The sequence below is a fragment of the Amblyraja radiata genome, chromosome 6 (assembly GCF_010909765.2).
Source record: "Amblyraja radiata isolate CabotCenter1 chromosome 6, sAmbRad1.1.pri, whole genome shotgun sequence".
Lineage (NCBI taxonomy): Eukaryota > Metazoa > Chordata > Chondrichthyes > Rajiformes > Rajidae > Amblyraja > Amblyraja radiata.
The window spans coordinates 28,311,947-28,335,394 of NC_045961.1; the positions used below are offsets into that span (position 1 = coordinate 28,311,947).

The 23,448-nt window shown below is 41.0% G+C and overlaps 1 protein-coding gene across 2 annotated transcripts in view; it reads left to right on the forward strand.

Moving 5' to 3' along the window:
- Positions 1-23,448, forward strand: part of mtmr2 (myotubularin related protein 2) — a 59,351-nt gene that overhangs the window by 23,960 nt on the left and 11,943 nt on the right. For both annotated transcript variants that reach the window (XR_004412299.1, XM_033022375.1), the window contains exons 4-11: positions 144-238; positions 4,888-4,998; positions 8,291-8,392; positions 9,943-10,026; positions 13,271-13,420; positions 14,492-14,680; positions 16,623-16,808; positions 17,340-17,546. Coding sequence is in view for 1 of the 2 variants with exons in the window: in XM_033022375.1 (XP_032878266.1) it covers positions 144-238; positions 4,888-4,998; positions 8,291-8,392; positions 9,943-10,026; positions 13,271-13,420; positions 14,492-14,680; positions 16,623-16,808; positions 17,340-17,546 (1,124 nt within the window). In the remaining variant the exon portion in view is untranslated. The remainder of the gene's footprint in view (positions 1-143; positions 239-4,887; positions 4,999-8,290; positions 8,393-9,942; positions 10,027-13,270; positions 13,421-14,491; positions 14,681-16,622; positions 16,809-17,339; positions 17,547-23,448) is intronic.

Genomic DNA, 23,448 nt, shown 5'->3' on the forward strand with positions numbered 1-23,448 from the left:
TGGCTAATGGCAAATTCGTAATTTCAATTATTCTATCTTGAAAATGTTTTTATTATTTGCAATGTTATGCTTGGCAGAGTGAAATGTAATTATGATTTTTTCAGTGATACAAATTAACACTCCCAATTATCTTATCTTCACAGCCAAAGATGTTACTTATATCTGCCCCTTTATTGGCACTATGAGAGGAACGTTGACTGTTACAAACTACAGACTGTACTTCAAAAGCTTAGAACGGGTAATTATAAAAATGTATTTGTGCCGTGTTGGATAATTGTAACAAGATACTAAAAATCAAAACTGGATGGAAGAAAGCTCAATGTTGAAAAACAACATTTAAGTGAGTTTTAATTTTTTTTAACTGGGCTCTAATATATGCAGACGTTAACTGGCAAGAGTAATCTTGAAAGAATATACCAGATCTCAACTTTTAGGTATTTTCAACTTTGGTTAGCCTTCTATTATTGCCTTATCTCCAAACTGTCCTGTTAAACTGGTTAAGGGCCTTCACCATTTTGCAGCTGCTTCCTTTAGTTTTGTGGTTTTCCTACTCCAAGCACAATCATGGTATTGATATGCAAAAGTTAAAATTTCAAGTAATATGCAGGCAAAGATCCAAATGGCCAAATTCCAAACCCATCTTGTGAGTATGAATCATGCAGTTTTCTTGTGTGATAATCCTCTGTATATTATCTGAAAATTTTGCCTTTTCTCTATAATTTATTAGCCTTTTTGTCTTAAATTCACTCTCATATGGAAGCCCAGTACTTGCGGCACCTTTTGTTATGTACAACGAGTATCCTTAATATCTAGGTCCAGGTGTGCAGCCTTTCTATCAATCATTTCATCCATTCTAATAATATGAAACTCTCATTATGGCCTTTAGTCAAAGATTGTACAGAACATCACATTATAGGTGTGGGAAGTTACTGAGTGCAGAATATAGCTCTCAGCATTGTAGCACATCAGTTCCTAAACAAACTCCAATGTCCTCTATGGGGTGGAGATGAATTGAACAGTACCCTAACTTATAGAAAGACCATTCAGGAGCCTGATAACGGAGGGGAAGAAGCTGTTCCTAAGTCTGGTGGTATGTGCTTTCATGCCTCCGTTCCTTCTGCCTGATGGGAGCAGGCAGAGGAAATAATGATCGTGCTGGGACAAGCCTTTGATTTTGTTGGCTGCTTTTCCGCGGCAGCATGAAGTGTAGATGGAGTCAACAGTAGGAAGTCTGGTTTGTGTGATGCACTGGGCTACATCTGCAACTCTCTGCAATGTCTTACAGTCTTGGGTTGAGCTGTTCCCAAACCAAGCTGTGATGCTCCCAAACCAAGCTTTGTATGGTGCATCTAGAAGTCACTAGAGATATGCCAAATTTCCTTAGGAAGTAGAGTGTTGGTGTTCCTTCTTGTCGCAGCAATGTGGTTGGTGTGTGGCACGTCATAGGTAACATTAAGGCCAAGGAACTTGAAGCTCACTCTCTTTGGGCCCCATATCTGAGGTACGATGTGCTGGAGAGGGTCCAGGAGGTTTACGAGAATGATCCTGGGGATGATTGGGTTAATGTACGATGAGTGTTTGACAGCACTGGGGCTGTACTCGCTGGAGTTTAGAAGGATAATAATAATAATAAATAATGTATTTGTATAGCACGTTTAAAAACAACTCGCATTGACCAAAGTGCTTTACATCAGTGCAGGTACTAATTTGATACATACAACGGTAGACAGACCTAACAATACATACATAGATAAACTGTTTACAGCGCCCCCTCAGAGGGGCTCAAAAATGCTTGGGAGTAGAAATAGGTTTTGAGTCGTGACTTAAAGGAGTCGATGGTGGGGGCAGTTCTGATGAGGAGTGGGATGCTATTCCACAGTTTAGGTGCTGCAACCGCAAAAGCGCGGTCACCCCTGAGCTTAAACCTAGACCGCGGGATAGTCAGTAGCCCCAAGTAGGCCGACCTGAGGGACCTGGAGGTAGAATGGTGGGTTAGAAGATTTTTGATATTAGTGGGGGCAAGCCCGTTAAGGGCTATGTAAACGAATAAGAGGAGCTTGAAGTTGATTCTGGACTGTACTGGGAGCCAGTGGAGAGAGGCCAGCATCGAGGTGATTTGGTCCCTTTTACGGGTACCCATCAGAAGTCTTGCTGCGGTGTTTTGGACCAATTGCAGATGGGACAGGGATGATTGGCAGATGCCAGTGTATGGGGCGTTGCAGTAGTCAAGGCGGGAAAAGATGAATGCGTGGATGATTTTTTCAAGGTCGTCGAATTTGAGGAATGATTTGATTTTAGCTATTGTACGAAGCTGGAAGAAACCAGCTTTTACCACAGAGTTGACTTGCTTGTCAAACTTCAATGCGGAGCCAAATATCACACCAAGGTTTTTGACGAGGGGTTTGACTAAGGCTTCCAAGGCTGCTTGTTATCATTTTGATGGAGTCGGAGGGGCCGAGTAGGATGACCTCAGACTTGCTCTTGTTAAGTTGGAGGAAGTTCTGAGCCATTCAGCATTTTAAATCATCAAGGCAGTGCATGAGGCTGTTTAAGTTAGACCGGTTGTTGGGTTTCAGGGGGTGATAGAGCTGTGTATCATCTGCATAGCAGTGGAAAGAAATGCCATGCCTTTGAATGACTTGGAGGAGCATGTAGAGAGAGAGGAGAATGGGGCCTAGGATAGAGCCTTGTGGAACCCCGCAGAAAAGGCTGGGGAAGACGAAGAATTGCCTATGTTGGTAGAGAAACTCCTGTTTTTTAGGTAGGAAACAAACCAGCTCAGGGCAATGCCATCAACACCAACTCCGTACTGGAAACGGTCAATTAGGATGGTGTGGTCGACTGTATCAGACGCTGCGCTGAGGTCGAGAAGGGGCAGGATAGCACAGTCGCCGGAGTCGATGGCGAGAAGGAAGTCGGTGGACCTCATTGAAACTTACAGAATAGTGAAAGGCCTGGAAAGAGTGGATGTGGAGAGGATGTTTCCACTGGTGGGAGGTTCTAGGACCAGAGGACATAGCCTCAGAATAAAAGGACATATCTTTAGAAAGGAGACGAGGAGGAATTTATTTGGTCAGAGGGTGGTGAATCTGTGGAATTCATTGCCACAGACGACGGCGCAGGCCAAGTCATTGGGTATTTTTCAGGCGGAGATTGACGGATTTTTGATTAGCAAGGGTGCCGTTATGGGGAGAAGGCAGGAGAATGAGGTTGACAAGGAAAGATAGATCAGCTATTATTGAATGGCAGAGTAGCGGAATGGCCTAATTCTGTTCCCATGACTTATGAACTTGCGAGTTATCATGTTAAAGCTGATCAAAACATCGATCAGAGCTCACTTCATTTTTTGTACACTTCTATGGCCATGCTACAGGAATGATGTGGTGACATTGTGGATGATCAGCCATGATCACATTGAATGGCGGTGCTGGCTTGAAGGGCCGAATGGCCTACTCCTGCACCTATTGCCTATTGTCTATTAGAAAAAATGCAGAATAAATTCACCAGGATGTTGCTTGGAATAGCAGGCTTTAGTTAGGAGAGATTGGACAGACTGTTTGTTCCCACTGGAGCTTTGGTGTCTGACAGATGACCTTGGAGGTTAATAAGATTATGAGGGTCCTAAGTTGGGTAGATTTTTATTTTCCCATGGTAGTGGAGTCTAAAACTGGAGGGCATAAGTTTAAGGTGAAAGGAAATTTAAGGGACCTCTGAGGACATTTTTCCACAGAGTGCGGTAAATATTTGGAGTGAGCTGCCAGGGGAGGTGGTAGAGGCAGACACAATTACAAAATGGAAAAGGCATTTGGACAAGTGAATGGATAAGACAGGAGGAGTAGAGGGATACTGGCTTAATGCAGACAAATGGGATCAGCACATATGGGCATCACAGTCTGCATGATGGGCTGGGCTGGAGGACCAGTTACTGTGCTCTAATACTGTATGATTAACAAATCCTCAGAATTTCATGGCTTCCACTTTATGACATCTGTGTTTTCACCCATAATCTTCCATAATTCTCTTCAGAGCCGTCCCTTTAGATTAGAAATTTGAATTGTCATTCTGCTTTTTAATAAACGTGAAAAAGGAGAACAAGCATTCATCTATCATTGGGGAATTGTTGGAGTATATAATTAAGGATCTCAAACAGGTGTTATGGATTTGTAAAGGAAAGCTGATGCCTCATTAGCTGGAATGATCTTTTTTGAAGAGATGACAGCAATACAAGATTCGGATGATAATTATATAGGTCTCCACAAGGTGATCAGTACATTAATTCATACTTTGTATGATACTTGGCGAAAACTAAAACATGGAATTGAAGGCTAATTATAGGGCTTGTTAGACAATTCACTGAATGACATGTTTGAGTCTCCAACTGGCTGAATAGTTTAGTTTAGCGATACAGCGCGGAAACAGGCCCTTCGGCCCCCTGAGTCCGTGCTGACTAGCGATCCCTGCACAATAACACTATCCTACACACTAGGGACAATTTACAATTTTACCAAGTCAATCAACCTACAAACTTGTTCGTCTTTGGAGTGAAGGAGGAAACTGGAGCTTCTGGTGAAAACCCATGCAGGTCACAGGGTGAACGTACAAACTCCATACAAACACCCATAGTCAGGATCGAACCCTGGTCTCTGGTGCTGTAAGGCAGCAATTCTACCACTGCGCCACTATGCCGAATGCGAAGTGTCTTTTTTCAGGCCTTTACATTTGCTGCATTTAAAAATGAATTGGCAGATAGTATAGAAATTAATGTATCTTGTTAATGTTCATGTTTTGTGTAGGAAGATATATCTACGTTTTCTCTTATGTGGTATTCTCCTCTTGAAGTTGAAATCTCTTTAATCGCGAGACATTAGTTTCATATCATTTTCGTAGGAACCACCTTTTATTCTTGATGTTCCTCTGGGTGTGATCAGTCGTGTTGAAAAGATTGGTGGAGCATCCAGCCGAGGGGAGAACTCTTATGGTCTTGAAATCTTCAGCAAGGTTGGTGCTTGTGTTAACAATGTTGATTTGTTTACTGTTTTTTGGTCTTGTCATATATACACTGTTTCTATTTGTGGGCAGTGGGAATAACATTAGTTATATTAGAGGAAAAGAATTACTGTGTGTAGTGGGCTGCTGCACTGCAAAATCGCTTCAAGGTATGCCTAATTTGAAGAAGAAGTTCTCTCTCCGAGAGTTCTGCAGCATCCTCTCTCACTGCACCCCCTCCTGCTCACTGGCTCTATGACCACGTTGAATGTATAGAAGGAGTTGGAATGAACACCCCAACATTAGAGTTCTCTGGGAACACGTTGCAATTATTCAAAATAATAACCTGTGAAATGACAATATAGAAACTATCCTGAAAAGGTGATTCATATATTTCAGTTGCACTTTTTTGTGGCATTAGATAACAGGTGAGCAAAGTAACTTCATTAATCTTGTGAGATTAAATAAGTGAGAATAATTCATGCTTTACTAAAGAACAGAATAATGATAAAGACAAGGTAGACAAAAATGCTGGAGAAACTCAGCAGGTGAGGCAGCATCTATGGAGCAAAGGAAGTAGGTGACTTTTCGGGTTGAGACCCTTCTTCAGACTGATGTGGAGGGGGGGGATGGGAAGAAGAAAGGCAGAGGTGGAGACAGTGGGCTGTGGGAGAGCTGGGAAGGGGAGGGAAAAGAAGGAGAAAGCAGGGACTACCTGAAATTGGAGAAGTCAATGTTCATACCGCTGGGGTGTAAATTACCCAAGCAAAATATGAGGTGCTGCTTCTCCAATTTACGGCGGGCCTCACTCTGGCCCAGGACAGAAAGGTCGGATTCAGAATGGGAGGGGGAAGTTGAAGTGCTGAGCCACCGGGAGATCAGGTTGGTTATTGCAAACCGAGCGGAGGTGTTGAGCGAAGCGATCGCCAAGCCTATGCTTGGTCTTACCGATGTAGATCAGCTAACACCTCGAGCAGCAGATGCAATAGATGAGGTTGGAGGAGGTGCAGGTTAACTTCTGCCGCACCCGGAAAGACTCCTTGGGTCCTTGGATGGAGTCAAGGGGGGAGGTAAAGTGACAAGTGTAGCGGTTGCAAGGGAAAGTGCCGGGAGAGGGGTTGGTTTGGGTGGGAAGGGACGAATTGACCAGGGCGTTACGGAGGGAGTGGTCTCTGCGGAAAGCCGAAAGGGGAGGAGATGGGAAGATGTGGCCAGTGGTGGGATCCCGTTGGAGGTGGCGAAAATGTTGGAGGATTATTTGTTGTATGTGACGGCTGGTAAGGTGGAAGGTGAGGACAAGGGGAACTGCCCTTGTTACGAGTGGGAGGATGGGGATCGAGAGCAGAGTCAGTGGTATAGAAGAGACCTTGGTGAGAGCCTCATCTATAGTAGAAGAGGGGAACCCCCATTCCCTAAAGAATGAGGACAGCTCCGATGCCCTGGTTTGGAACACTTCATCCTGGGTGCAGATGCGGCGTAGACGGAGGAATTGTGAGTAGGGGATGGAGTCCGTTCAGGAAGCGGGGTGGGAAGTAGTGTAGTCCAGATGGCCATGGGTCATGGTGGCCAAATGAGAAATAGTACTTTCCTTCAAAAACAAATGTGCAGCCATTGGCTAAATTGTCCCTTGACCTGTTCTGCCCTTCAGTTAGATAATGAAAGGGCTGATCTTAGCCTGAACTCCACTGTCAATAGACAATAGGTGCAGGAGTCAACCATTCGGCCCTTCGAGCCAGCGCCGCCGTTCAATGTGATCTTGGCTGATCATCCCCAATCAGTACCCCATTTTTGCCTTCTCCCCATATCCCCTGACTCTGCTATCTTTAAGAGCCCTATCTAGCTCTCTCTTGAAAATATCTAATTCACTTTCATATCTTCAGTATTAAAAAAGTCATGGCCATTTTCATACTCGGAAATTAGCACCTTGTTCCCTATTGCTTTTCCATTGACTTAACACAAAAGCTGTGATCGAGGACAGTCAAAAGCCCATAACTTTCTTAAAAATTAAGAGAATTGAAAGAAATTGTCAGTTATTGTAGATTGAAGCATTCTGAAACAAATATGAAACAATCTTACTTAGATGACTTGAAATTAAAGCATATAATTAGTTAGTTACCTAATTGTAGCTAATTACAAAATTCAATTACTAGATCTAAACATCTATCCATTTCTTAAGAATAGATTAACATTTTTAAATAGCCTAAGTGTCCAAATAACATTCACACAAGAATTCACAATATAACATAATTTTTAAATCTCATTGTCATCAATTTATAGGCCAAATGGAAGGAATTTAATGTTTAATACCTGTAAATTAATGGCCATTTAAATCATCTTGCGAGTGGGGTTTTCTGGAACGCGATAATTTGGAATGTTGCGGTTGCAGTGAATTTAAACCCGTATCGGCAGCAAAAATACTGCCGGTTCGTATGGGGGAAAAAATCACCGTTTCGCAACTTAAAATGTGAATTAAAGGCATCTTAAGGAGCACTTTTACACATAAAATAAATGGCTTTCGTTTACCTGTCCCGTACCTGAAATCCGTCCCCGTTGTCGGCGTTGACGGCTTTAGAAGCTGATTTTAAAATTACTCCAGCACTGAACTTGTCGGGCGATTTAAAAACAAAAATACACAGAACGCCCGTCGGAACGATTCTTCAGCAAAAGCTTGCACTCCAACCAAATATAATCTAGGACAAGGTAGGGAAAAAAATGCGTTTTAACCCCGCCCCCTCCCCCCCTCAAAGGCGCCAAAATTGCGCACACGGCCAATGGCAGAATTGCTGCGCCGCTGAAGGTAAATATTGTAACATACAATACAATGTACACATTAGGAAAGTATAAACCATAAGACGAGACCATAAGTGGTTACAAAGACTATTCACTGCTAATTAGTAATGCAAGGTGTAGTGGCTGAGGTAAGTTACCATGATTAACGTAGAATTATTCTTTCGACAGATAACTGGTTTTACTGAAATATATCTATTACATAGATTCAATTCTATTCTAGCATTTACAATGTTTATTGAATTTGTAGATCCATACAAGTTAATTAAAATCATTTGCCGCCTTCTGCAAGATTTATGTTAACTTTCTGATATTTCAAAAACATCAATCTCGATTGTCGAGATATTACTGCCTCCTCTTCAATTAACTGCATGAGCAAAGTATTACTTTCCATGAACCTTATAAAGGTAAATGACTGTACAACAACACTGTATAGTTTTAATCTCTGTAAGAAATGACAATTTTGAAGGACGGGTAATAATATTGTCAGTTTAATGATCCCTCTTTCCAATTGCAGGATATTAGGACCATCCGTTTTGCTCATAAACAAGAAGGTCACACCAGACGATCCATTTTTGAGAACTTAATGAAATATGCATTTCCCACATCTAATAACTTGGTATTTTTGCATATTTAATTACTGGTGTTCTTAGCATGCCTTTAAAATGTGGTATATATGATCTGATGAAAAGAAGACATTGTTATAAAGTAGTTTTTGATTTGTCACATACATTTTTTAATTATCTGTTAAGTAATGATTATTTTAATAAATTTAAATGACTATATTTAGGACCAATGTCAATTTAATGTTCTACTGACTGGTCCCCTTGTTCCAGAAAAAAATACTAAGTGTAAAGTTCTCTGCAGGGTCACTTTGGGAACATGTTGCAAATTGGGCCGAGTGTGTATGCAATATAGTAATTTGTGAAATAAGCGAAAAATGACAATATACAAACTATGCTGAAAAGGTGATTCATATATTTGGACAGTCTGAAGAAGGCTTTTGACCCGAAATGTCACCTATTTCTTTTCTCCAGAGATGCTGCCTGACCCGCTGCGTTACTCCAGCATTTCTCTTCAAATATTTGGGTTACTCTTTTTTGTAGAATTAGATTACAGTCGACCAAGCAACTTCATTAATCTTGGTAAATAAGTGAGAATGATTAATGCTTAACTAAAGGACAGAATAATGATAAAGACTAGGTGGCCAAAAGAGAAATAGTACTTTCCTTCAAAAACACATGTGCAAGCATTGGCTGAATTGTCCCTTGACCCTGTTCTGCCATTCAGTCAGATAAAGAAAGGGCTGATCTTAGCCTGAGCTCTACTGTCCTGTCTGATCACCAAAAGCATTGACTCTTGTATTGACCACAATCTTTCTATCTAGACTTTGAATGTATTCAGTTCGCTTCTATGTCGCAAAAGGATATAGAATGACAAAGATCCACGACCTTCCGAGAAAAATTGTTTCTCGTCTCTTATTCTTAAACTATGCTGCCTCGTTCCAGATTTCTCTACAGGAGGAAGCATCCACTGTAACGTCACTTTTATGCAAACCATTAAGACTTAATGTTTTTACGGTGCAAGCTCTGAAACCTTTGTATGGTGAGTTTGGGATCTCAAACCGCAAAAATGGCAATACCAGTCAGATTATAAAGGCTGGCTATGTGGAGAAATTGAAAAATATACAGTTGCTGATGTTCCGAAAAAGGTTGCCTTTGAATGAATGGAAAGGAACTTAAAATAATGTTAATGCTGAAAATAAAACGGAAGTGCTGGTTATGGAAATCTTAAATATTGTAAACAAAAAATCCTGGAAATACAAAGTGGGCCAAGCCTTATCTGTGGGAAGAGAAGCAGAATTAATGATTCAGGTCAGAAAAATACCCTTTTCCCCACGAATGAGACCTGAACAGCTGAATATTTCCTGCATTTTTCATGTTTATTTTAATTCTGTACCCACTGTATGAATGTTTGGCCTCCCAGCAGGAGCTGTTGAGGTGCTTATAATCCATGAGGACTCTTCTCATTTAATATTGCAAGACAATGAAACATAACTGGACAACACAAACATTGTAATTTGTAGTCCAATAACATTTTAATTGTTTAGTTATTGTTGCCTGTGGCTTTAACATGATGGTATTCTTCAAGATTATTTTTTTTTTCCAGACATTATTTGCATATGACTACAAGGAAATATTTCCGGAGAATGGCTGGAAGGTTTATGACCCAATTACAGAGTATAAGCGAATGGTAAAGTCATTGTGTGGTATATTTATTTTCTCAATGTGTTTGCATGTTAGAATATTTGGGACCTTTTGAACCTGGATCAAAATATGCGTGTATCTGTGTCTTGTGTATCTCTTCAAAGTTCTTTGCTTCATCTTCATTAACCGAGTCGGTTTAATTAATGGTGTGAATGGGGTCCACTTTAGTCTTCATCTAAAGTGTCCACAAAAATCTATACGTAAATGTTTTTTCAGTTCTGGAAGTGTTTACATTACCGGAATATACTTGAGTAGTGCTATTTCCGTATGTTTAAAGATATTTAGCTTTTTTTTCTGCTGGTATTTACAATGTAACAAGAGTGGAAATTAAGACAATAAGCTAAAAATCCCACATAATTCAACCGTAATTGATAACTAACGTAATATCTAATACATGCAGATGATTCCAGCTTAATGAGTTAAAATAAAATGAATTCCTACTGAATGACTACCATTATATCTGCCATGTTTTACTGTGTGTCCTGGCATCGCTTATTTGTAGAAACACTGGACATAGTGAATATTTTAAGGTGACAAGGAATAGGAGTATGTCCTAACCCCATTCTCCTGCATTCTCCCCATAACTTCTGACACCATTTTAATTGCACAACATGTGGTCTCGGGGCATAATAGTCTAGACATTGAATTGGGTGCCCAAAAATCCAATATAGGTACTCGGCAAATAGACTGGTCCTGTGGTAGGACTACAATGCCTTTGATACAGAATCAGGCAATCAGTACATGGTGTATCTCAGTTGGATGACAATTTAAATGGAATTCTAAAAGGATCCAATGGTTGTTGTAGAACGCTTCGGTGGGGCGGGGTGGGGTTCTGATCTTACGAATGCGATAACAATCAATGTGAACATTGCAGGAACGCTATTCAAGACACTTATCCATTTTATGCCGATTAGTTGCTACTTTATGCTTTTAAGCTTCTTTGGGGCTTTATTTGGCTATTTCTCCCATTTTACTAGTAACTTTGAGATTTTTGGAAGTAACTTTTGTTCTAGCTGGAACTGTTTGGAAATATTTCACACGCAGATGCTTTGGTAGATGGTATTGACTCCAAAGGAAGGAGTGAGAAGTATGAAGTGGTTTCAGGATTTGCTGCCAGAGCTATCAACAAAGATTTTACTGTGCCATAGAGCTAGCTGATCACTCGCTTTAATAATTGACAGATGGTCTTAATGCTTGATGCAAATCTCTGATTACGAACTGGAGCTAAACTCTTGCTCTCACCTTTTCTGTTCTATCTCACTGATGGCCTGCCTTGTGCACTTTGCATTTCTTGGTATAGGCCGTCATCTTTTATTGGAAGTTAAGGTACCTGGTCAACTTCAAACAAATGTGCAGCAATTTTGTCCGCTGGCCTGACACCTGTGCATCCATACCTGCATGTGCCTTGCATGCTTTGGCCCATTAATTCCATATAAAATTGGGCATGCGTCAGTCTCCCAGTGAATGCTTGTTTAGAATTGATCAACTGTACGTTCAACTTGTGACCGCTCCAGATTCCCCTATTCTAAAGACGTATGGTTTGCAGCTTAATCAGCTTCTGTAAATTGTCCCCATTGTGTGTGGGATAGAATTAGTGTACGGGTGATCGCTGGTCTGCGCGGACTCGGTGAGCGAAGGATCTGATTCCACACTGTTTCTCTAAACTAAACGAAAAAACTAAACTGACCTTCCATTTGCATGAAGGCTATCCCCGTTTCTGAAATACAACAGGAGCACAATTACATCGCCTGAAGAAGAGAGGAATAGGTGTTTGCTTTTAGTTTGATTGGTATGCGTAGAATGATTAGCTGCTGAAAATATTTGTGGTTTGTTCTGTGGAGTGTGTAGGGTGAATGGAAGGAACTTATTAAATTTTTTCCTCCATCAAAGCCTTGGCCACGACATATCCTCTCAATCAGTATTGTTAAGATATTGTGTATTGTTCTCACTCTTCTTTCATCATGGTAAAAAAAATCAGTACCATTGCATTTGCCAAGTGCTGCTCTATGTCCACTTCTCTTCTCTTTGGTTTTGAATGCACTTTTGCCTTCCAGTTCCATGCTTAACTTATCTGAAGATGTCTGAATTTTATCAAATCTTGGCTTTCCTCAATATGAAAACATGTCTACTAAAGTCATGGATGATCAGTATAACGGAGGCATTACTATGCAATGTCTTCTGAAAACCCTCTCATTCAACATTTTGCCATATATTTGTATCATCATAAATCTGTTATCTTTGAGGTTCCATTCACTTGGTTCTATGCTTCCACTCAAATGGAGGATATCGCTCAACGTTTTCTCACCTATTGTGTCTCCTTGAGAGTCTTCTATAGATTAATTCTTTACTACTCCTTGGTCAAATGGTGAGTTTCACAGAAATGAATAAGAAACTGAGAAAGAGACATCACCCAGTGTACTTTTTCTGGCTGATTGGGAAGTAAAGTTGATATATAGGGGAGCGGATTCAAGTAAGTTTTCGCTTGATGCTCCAATCCCTCTGCTTGTTGAATTACCTAGTCTATACCAACATGCTAGTTTTGCAGGTTTATGTACATTCCTTCATTATCGTGATCCACAGGAATATGTCAGCTTGCACAGCTTTACTGATGGCTCCCTACTGTATTTGGTCAACTCCTTGTTTTTCTTCCTGCTTGTGCACTGTTTTGCTGCCTGTCTAATATTCTGGCTTGAATGGACCATGACTTGCCCAAACAAAAATTGTTAAAACCTGGTTGACGACTTTGACTTCTGTCACAAATTCTGCAAGCATACCACCAATTCTGTCCCATTCTCCACCTAGTGCTTCAAGCTAAACGAGGCAGTTTGTAATTGTTATGTAATTTATACCAGAAGTTGCATTTCCAGCCTTGTATAATTTTGCATTAAAACTGTCTATATAAAACTATGTAACAGCATTTCCTCCTTTGCGGCATCAGATTATTTGATATCCTCCATACTTTTTATTTTTGGGATCATACCCAGTGATTCCAATGATCTTCTACTTGTAGTGATGCTACCAAATTTGGTAACGGTGCTACGAAATTCCTGGCAATGCTTTGGATCCAACTGCATTTGTGGCTACATTTCCCATTCCTTCTTATACATATCCTCTTATATATATCCTCTATATAGAAATTTGTGACTTTATGGAATTCGATTGCATAAAAAGTTTCCAATTATGAATTTTTACCAAGAAAAGTCACTCTTCATTTCCGCCTCTTGCTTCAGGGTCTACCCAATGAAAGTTGGACACTAAATCGGATAAATGAACATTATGAACTTTGTGATACCTACCCTACTATACTTGTAGTACCAGAGAATGTCCCAGAAGATGAATTGAAGAAAGTAGCAGCATTCAGATCTAGAGGGCGTCTACCAGTAAGTACAAAATATAATTGAATATTGATGTTTCTTGAATTAGAATGTCCAGAATGTATTTCTGAACATCACCTTACTGCTTTAGTCCTATATTTAATAAAAGAAAACCAGTTTTCTTTAAATTGTGAAGCTGTACCTAATCTGCAGTAAAATGGCAGATACTATCGCAACGTTTAAGAAACATTTAGACAGGTACATGTATGGGACAGATTTAGAAGGATATGGGCTAAGCACAGGCAGGTGAGACGAGTGTAGATGGAACATGTTCGTCGGTGTGGGGAAGTTGGGCTGACGGCTATGATACTATATGACTATAAAAGAAGTAATACTCAACTATGAATTATCCAGTTGCCTGTTGCTGCCTGTCTGCTTAGGAAACAGTTCGAGCATCAAATAAACTACCTATTCATTTTCTAAATTGCTTAACATTTATATTTGAAAAGCTAAGGATGTAAAGATATTACAGTAGTGAAGGAAACTACATACAACATATTTTAATTGCAGATAAATACAGCTAATGTTTTCTTTCTGCTTTAAGTGATAAGATTAAAATCATCATTTTTGATGCTGACTTGGTTAGCACATCATGAGATTTTTGTGACCAATTCACAACTTTTAAATTTCTGTTTTAATGTTTTAATTTGTGAGTTTGGGTGTAATTTAAAGAATTAAATTAATTTAAAGGTGTATTTTCAACATTCTTTAATAAATAAACTTTGATCACGCAGATTCACCTTGTGTATTCGACTAGTTTGGATTTATCTGTTCAATTAGTGCTCCAATAATAAACAACTAATGCAATAACTTGGATTACTCAGTGAAATTATAGCTACTCAATATGACAATTGTCATCATGATTACATGAGCACAAGTGTACTATTTTACTAATGACAGCTTAACTTAAATACTTTATCAAACATAATGCAATATTTGAAACAATACTTTTGAACGAACAAAACAATCTAATAAATATCACAAATATTTGGTTGATTATTTAAATGGCATCTCTGATAAATTTGCATTTGTATCTACCATAGATCATGATTTGATGGTCATTCATTCTCTCTGCAGGTTCTCTCATGGATACATCCAGAGAGTCAGGCCACAGTCACTCGCTGTAGTCAGCCTCTGGTTGGTATGAGTGGCAAACGCAGCAAAGATGATGAAAAGTTTCTCCAGATTATAATGGATTCCAATGCACAATCTCATAAGATCTTTATCTTTGATGCCAGGCCCAGTGTTAATGCTGTAGCTAACAAGGTAACGTAGATGTTATTAACATTTCCTCGGAGCTCGATACAATAATTTAAGAATTGTTTGTGCCTTTTTTTGCCAATTGTACCCGCTGAACTTTAATTGAGAGTCACGGTTGAAGCAATGATTTACTCAAGGCTGTTGTCAACAGAGTGCCAGTGGGAGGGAACATGTGCAGGTGTGTTATCAAACCTGAGAGCTAGGAATGGTGGCAGGGCACTATGTGTGTGTGTATGTGTATGTGAGAGAGAGGCAGCAAGTGTGTCATAGATTAGAATTCAGAAATCTGACAGGATATCAGAAATATGAATAAAAGGTGTAAGGAATAGACCAGAACTTAAGACGGGAAGAAATGCAAATGCTGTTTGGGGAAAATCATGTAGTCTAGGATAAGGATGTTCATATTAATATGCAAAGGGAACAGAAGGGTTATGGGCCTGTCCCACTTAGGCGATTTTTGGGCAACTACAGGCACTGCCGCAAAATTTTCAACATGTTGAAAATGTTTTGGCGACAGTGGCGACAATTTTTGCTGTCGTACGCTGACGTAGGTGTTGTCGTAGGTTGTCGCCAGGTGTCGTAGGAGAATTCCATTAAAACTAGTCCCTGACAGTCGAGTAAAGAATCGAATAAGTGGGACAGGCGCTTTATTGTATTTCTTGCCGTAGGAAATTGAAATGGCAGGATTTTGGATGAGTTGGAATTATAATTGTTAAATCAGATATTAGAGAAGTTCAGCTGAGAGCTGATGAGGGATTAAGAAAATGTTATGGTAATATACAACTGCTGAAAACATTATTATGGAGGTCAGTACAGATGGAATAGATTTGAACTTCAGCTTGGGGAAAAACAAGTCACTGAGAGTGCATACCTTAATACATCCTGAGCAAATAGACAAGGTTGGGATTGTAGAAACAGGGAACTGCAGATGTTAGTTTATAAAAGAAGACGAGTGCTGGAGTAGTTCAGCGGGTCAGGCAACATTGAGAAAACACAGTTCGGTCCATGTTCTGAGATACTGGGTAACTGAGCTATGCCAGCAGTCTGTGTATTCTTTCCAAGGTAGGGATAGAATTGGTTTACGGTGTGTGGTGCTTAGTTGGATTTGTTGATGTTAATTAGGATAGCATAATAACAGGAAGATCGGCCAAGCTTGGGTTTAACCAGTATTTGTACTGAAAATACTACATCCTTGAGAAAAAGCATGTAAGCTACAATTAAACTAATTTGGGGTGCACGTAATAAATCCAAAGAACTTTCTTTAGACAGTATAAATTGTCTAAACTTATCTTTTTAATGGTTAAAGGAGGAAGTATTTGTCAATCAGTTGTATTTATTTTCATAGAAACATAAAAAATAGGTGTAGGAGTAGGCCCTTCGGCCCTTCAAGCCTGCACCACCATTCAATATGATCATGGCTGATCATCCAAAATCAGTACCTCGTTCCTGCTTTCTCCCCATATGCCGTGATTCCATCAGCCCTAAGAGCTATATCTAAAACTCTGCCTTGCATTTCCATTAAGATGTGTGATTTTATTTCATTTACATTGTAGCACTTCTAGAATTAAACCACCGAAATAAGACAACTTAAAACTTGTTATGGGGGCTCACAGCTATCAAATACAAGTTGGGTGATGAACTTCCTTATGATCTTCACCTCCTGACGGGATTTTTGATAAATGACCCTGGTGTCAGCAACATCACACAGTTCAGCCCTGGAGCAGGACCACGAGTCCACAAACATTTTTAAAAGCTTGTAAAAAATATAACAAATTCTTGCACTTTGATAATTTCATTCTTGTCATCACTAAGGAGAAAGATGACATCAAAACCATTTTTAAAAAATGCATTCTTTTCTTTGAAGCCTGAGTCACCATATTTAATTACTGTTTATCTGTTAATATTAGAAATAGATGATTTTACTTAAATCTTATTTTGTTATGCTTAGGCAAAGGGAGGTGGCTATGAAAGTGAAGATGCCTATCAGAATGCAGAGCTGGTCTTCCTTGATATCCACAATATACATGTGATGAGGGAATCCTTACGGAAATTGAAGGAAATTGTCTATCCCAACATTGAAGAATCTCATTGGTTGTCTAATTTAGAATCCACACATTGGTTGGAACACATAAAAGTAAGTCTGACTGCAATGTAATTTCAGCCTTAGGGAATGGGAGATTCATGGTTTTCCCATCTTGAATGGAGAAAGTTTAGTTCATCCACTTCTGGACTTTATCCATTCATTGTGGCGTCCATATAATTTCAATCAGTGAAGCAGGGTCCTGGCCCAAAACGTCATCCGTCCATTCCCTCGACAGATGCTGCCTGACCTGCTGAGTTCCTCAAGACTTCTGGGTTTTTTTGTTGCTCATGTGGTGAAATATACTTGTTCTTAAAACATAATGCAAATCGAAGTATCTCCAGAACTTGATGAAACAATATTATCTCCTTGTCCAAAAAATCATTGCAATGAATAGTACTGAAGCTGGAAATTGCTCCAAGGTGATGTGCCTGCTAAATAATTTATTTGAACTTCTCGTATAAATTGGAGTTCTTTCTAATAACTTGCATGGATTAGATGGACTTGTTATCTCAAATGTTTAAAAATTGACTTTTTCCATTATTTAAGTAACTCATATTCAGTAAACACTTGTGATTCTTGCAGCTAATTCTTGCTGGTGCTTTGAGGATTGCTGACAAAGTGGAATCTGGAAAGACATCAGTTGTGGTACATTGCAGTGATGGTTGGGACCGCACAGCTCAGTTGACATCTCTGTCTATGATTATGTTGGACAGCTATTACCGTACAATTAAAGGCTTTGAAGTACTCATTGAAAAGGAATGGCTTAGCTTTGGCCATAGGTTTCAACTTGTGAGTAATTATATATTATGCGATAACTTGATGCATTGTAATCCTACCTGAAATATATGGAGGAACTGCACAAAATGACCCATTTACTCCATTGAAGATTTTGAGTGAAGATTTACACTCCACCAAGTGTAATACTCTAATTTTTTTTAATCGCATGTTGGGTACTTCCTGCTGAATCCATGGCATAGGTTTTAAATGTCTTATTTGTGATTTTTGCCACATCTATCGATCCAACTGTGATAAAGTAGAATATATTGGATGCCTACTGGGGTATAAGATGGACATAGCCATTCTAGACCCAAGCAAGCACTAGCTTATTTGTTTTTCATAAATATTACCACCTGACCATTACCAATTGTTGCTGCAGTTTTGCTAAGCTGTTTGCATTGAGTGCTGCTTAATGAGGTAATCCTGACCTAAAACAGATGACACGACCCAATCTGAATTTGAATGGTCTATTGATAAATATACCCAGCCTGAGCCAACTTGTGGTGTGCTCATTAGGTGCTGGTTGGGGAGCCACTCTTGTGCCTGGGTCTTGTCTTTGTTTCTACTGTGCATATAACTCAGTGTTGGCCAAGAACTTGTGTTTACTCATTTTGTGACTAATGGGCCTGTCCCACTTACGCAACTTTTTCGGCGACTGCCAGCACCCGTCATAGGTCGTTGCAGGTTGCCGAAATTTTCAACATGTTTAAAATTCAGTGGCGACCAGAAAGACGCTACGACTCTTTGGGCGACAGAGGAGACTACTCACGACCATACAGGCAACACCCTGGCGACCTGTTGCGGGGTGAAGCCTGTATGGTCGTGAGTAGTCGCCCAAAGAGTCGTACCTTGTTCTGGTCGCCGCTGAATTTTCAACATGTTGAACATTTTCGGCGACCTGTAATGACCTATGACGGGTGCCGGCAGTCGCCAAAAAAGTAGTGTAAGTGGGACAGGCCCTTAACGGTGTTCTTCAAAATGTTTGGCTACCATTTACAAGCGATAACTAATAATGGTACAGGGTTGCTAATATCGCGTTTGTGACTTCAACCTTGGCACAGTAACCTAACTGCATAACCAATGAAGGAAAAGGGTACAGGAAAGGCAAATAACAGTGAAAGAAACCTGGATGAATTCAAGTAAATCTTTTTTTTTATTTAATGGAAACAGAGGGAAATAGTGCATTAAGAGGGAATAAATCTTAGAAAAGTACAACGACAATTTAAAATAATCAAAAATTCACAAAAATCTAGACTGTTACTAATCTTAATTTTTTTTTTTATCCTTCAAACAAAATCTAGCAATCAGGTTGTTAAAACGCCACTGCATTCCCCTGGTATGATGTTGTTTTGGGACCCCACCCGCACTCTACTTTCCAATCTGCACACCCTCAAGAAAGAACAGATAGAGCTTTTAAGAACAAAAGTTGTACAGTTCCTCCTGTGCCCAAATCCGCCCTGCCTAATGGGCCTGTCCCATTTAGGCGATTTTTCAGGCGTCTGCCGGCTACTGTCAAGTTGCCGGCAGTCGCCGGAAAAACCGGCAACTGGAACGGCGACTGTCAGAGTGGAACACACACACAAACACATCGCAAAGGCGGGGGACAGGGCAAGCAGGGGGAGCGCTGTCTGAAATTCACATGGTGTAAAGCCAAGGTGATACAGACACACACTACAATGAACAGGAAGGTTGGCTCTGTAATTAAGACCGCTATAGCACAGTGTACGGTAAGTCCTTTAAAAGATACTCCTTATAGAGATACACGGCCCATGGCAGCTTCATGAGCCTGTCTCACTTAGGCGGCTGCAGGAGACTATGCAGTTGCCACATGTTCGCGGGTGGTTGCCGGGGAGTCGTCTTTCATGGTCGTGAGGAGTTCTGGGAACTAGCCGCTGCCTCATTATCGTTACAGCAAATTTTTCAGCATGTTGAAAAATTAGCGGCGACTAGAATGAAGCCGCCATGGAGAGTAGCAAGAATTCTAGTGCCATAGGTGGGTCGCCAGGAGGTCCTAGTGGGTTGCCAGGAGGTCGATGGTTCTCGTAGGTTCTCGTAGGTTGTAGCCGGTGCTGACCGGTGAATTTCATTGGCTAATTGGGAAAATAAAACGTAAGCAGTAGTTTTCAGAACTAAGGCTAACCAACTGGTAATGTTAAATGTCCTCCAAGCTTCACAGCCGTCTGGTTTCTTAAAAGTTAGAAACATAGAAACATAGAAATTAGGTGCAGGAGTAGGCCATTCGGCCCTTCGAGCCTGCACCGCCATTCAATATGATCATGGCTGATCATCCAACTCAGTATCCCGTACCTGCCTTCTCTCCATACCCTCTGATCCCCTTAGCCACAAGGGCCACATCTAACTCCCTCTTAAATATAGCCAATGAACTGGCCTCGACTACCCTCTGTGGCAGGGAGTTCCAGAGATTCACCACTCTCTGTGTGAAAAAAGTTCTTCTCATCTCGGTTTTAAAGGATTTCCCCCTTATCCTTAAGCTGTGACCCCTTGTCCTGGACTTCCCCAACATCGGGAGCAATCTTCCTGCATCTAGCCTGTCCAACCCCTTAAGAATTTTGTAAGTTTCTATAAGATCCCCTCTCAATCTCCTAAATTCTAGAGAGTATAAACCAAGTCTATCCAGTCTTTCTTCATAAGACAGTCCTGACATCCCAGGAATCAGTCTGGTGAACCTTCTCTGCACTCCCTCTATGGCAATAATGTCCTTCCTCAGATTTGGAGACCAAAACTGTACGCAATACCCCAGGTGTGGTCTCACCAAGACCATGTACAACTGCAGTAGAACCTCCCTGCTCCTGTACTCAAATCCTTTTGCTATGAAAGCTAACATACCATTCGCTTTCTTCACTGCCTGCTGCACCTGCATGCCCACTTTCAATGACTGGTGTACCATGACACCCAGGTCTCGCTGCATCTCCCCTTTTCCTAGTCGGCCACCATTTAGATAATAGTCTGCTTTCCTGTTTTTGCCACCAAAATGGAGAACCTCACATTTATCCACATTATACTGCATCTGCCAAACATTTGCCCACTCACCCAGCCTATCCAAGTCACCTTGCAGTCTCCTAGCATCCTCCTCACAGCTAACACTGCCCCCCAGCTTAGTGTCATCCGCAAACTTGGAGATATTGCCTCCAATTCCCTCATCCAGATCATTAATATATATTGTAAATAGCTGGGGTCCCAGCACTGAGCCTTGCGGTACCCCACTAGTCACTGCCTGCCATTGTGAAAAGGACCCGTTTACTCCTACTCTTTGCTTCCTGTTTGCCAGCCAGTTCTCTATCCACATCAATACTGAACCCCCAATGCCGTGTGCTTTAAGTTTGTAAACTAATCTCTTATGTGGGACCTTGTCGAAAGCCTTCTGGAAGTCCAGATACACCACATCCACTGGTTCTCCCCTATCCACGCTACTAGTTACATCCTCGAAAAATTCTATAAGATTCGTCAGACATGATTTACCTTTTGCAAATCCATGCTGACTTTGTCCAATGATTTCACCACTTTCCAAATGTGCTGCTATCCCATCTTTAATAACTGACTCTAGCAGTTTCCCCACTACCGATGTTAGACTAACTGGTCTGTAATTCCCCGTTTTCTCTCTCCCTCCCTTCTTAAAAAGTGGGGTTACGTTTGCTACCCGCCAATCCTCAGGAACTACTCCAGAATCTAAAGAGTTTTGAAAGATTATTACTAATGCATCCACTATTTCTGGAGCTACTTCCTTAAGTACTCTGGGATGCAGCCTATCTGGCCCTGGGGATTTATCGGCCTTTAATCCATTTAATTTACCCAACACCACTTCCCGGCTAACCTGGATTTCACTCAATTCCTCCAACTCCTTTGACCCGCGGTCCCCTGCTATTTCCGGCAGATTATTTATGTCTTCCTTAGTGAAGACGGAACCAAAGTAGTTATTCAATTGGTCCGCCATATCCTTGTTCCCCATGATCAACTCACCTGTTTCTGACTGCAAGGGACCTACATTTGTTTTAACTAATCTCTTTCTTTTCACATATCTATAAAAACTTTTGCAGTCAGTTTTTATGTTCCCTGCCAGTTTTTTTTCATAATCTATTTTTCCTTTCCTAATTAAGCCCTTTGTCCTCCTCTGCTGGTCTCTGAATTTCTCCCAGTATGCTGCTTTTTCTGGCTAATTTGTACGCATCATCCTTCGCTTTGATACTATCCCTGATTTCCCTTGTTATCCACGGATGCACTACCTTCCCTGATTTCTTCTTTTGCCAAACTGGGATGAACAATTTTTGTAGTTCATCCATGCAGTCTTTAATTGTCTTCCATTGCATAACCACCGTCAACCCTTTTAGAATTAATTGCCAGTCAATCTTGGCCAATTCACGTCTCATACCCTCAAAGTTACCTTTCTTTAAGTTCAGAACCATTGTTTCTGAATTAACAATGTCACTCTCCATCCTAATGAAGAACTCAACCATATTATGGTCACTCTTGCCCAAGGGGGCACGTACAACAAGACTGCTAACTAACCCTTCCTCATTACTCAATACCCAGTCTAAAATAGCCTGCTCTCTCGTTGGTTCCTCTACATGTTGATTTAGATAACTATCCCGCATACATTCCAAAAAATCCTCTTCCTCAGCACCCCTGCCAATATGATTCACCCAATCTATATGTAGATTGAAGTCACCCATTATAACGGTTTTGCCTTTGTCGCACGCATTTCTAATTTCCTGTTTGATACCATCTCCAACTTCACTACTACTGTTAGGTGGCCTGTACACAACACCCACCAGTGCTTTCTGCCCCTTAGTGTTTCGCAGCTCTACCCATATCGATTCCACATCCTGCAAACTAATGTCCTTCCTTTCCATTGCGTTAATCTCCTCTCTAATCAGCAACGCTACCCCACCTCCTTTTCCTTTCTCTCTATCCCTCCTGAATATTGAATATCCCTGGATGTTCAGCTCCCAGCCTTGGTCACCCTGGAGCCATGTCTCCGTGATCCCAACTATATCATAGTCATTAATAGCTATCTGCACATTCAACTCATCCACTTTATTACGAATGCTCCTTGCATTGAGACACAAAGCCTTCAGGCTTGTTTTTACAACACTCTTACCCCTTATACAATTTTGTTGAAAAGTGGCCCTTTTTGATTTTTGCCCTGGATGTTCCGGCCTGCCACTTTTACTTTTCACCTTGCTACCTATTGCTTCTACCCTCATTTTACACCCCTCTGTCTCTACGCTCACACATTTAAGAAACCCTTTCCCTTTAACTCCATCCTCCACTATCCCATTCGACACCCCACCCCCCTTATTCAGTTTAAAACCACCCGTGTAGCAGTGGCAAACCTGCCTGCCAGAATGCTGGTCCCACACCTGTTAAGATGCAATCCGTCCCTTTTGTACAGTTCCCCCTTACCCCAAAACAGATCCCAGTGATCTAAGAATCTAAATCCCTGCCCCGTGCACCAGTTCCTCAGCCACACGTTCAGGTCCCGTATCTCCCTGTTCCTGCTCTCGCCAGCACGAGGAACTGGAAGCAAACCGGAGATAACAACCCTGGAGGTCCTGCTTTTCAGCATTTTTCCGAGCTCTCTAAAGTCACGCTGCAGAATATTCATCCCCTTCTTTCCGACATCGTTTGTGCCGACATGCACTACCACTTCCGGATGTTCACCTTCGCCCTTGAGGATTTTCTGCACTCTGTCCGTGACATCCTGGATCCTGGCACCAGGAAGGCAGCACACCATCCTCGCATCCCGTCTGTTGCCGCAGAAACCCCTGTCCGTACCTCTCACAATGGAGTCTCCTACTACAATGGCGTTGCCTGCCTTAGGCCTTTTTGGTTTTGGCTCAACAGCCCTATTCGCATCACTTGTCTCCACTCCTTCTCCCTCCTTCTCAGCCCTCTC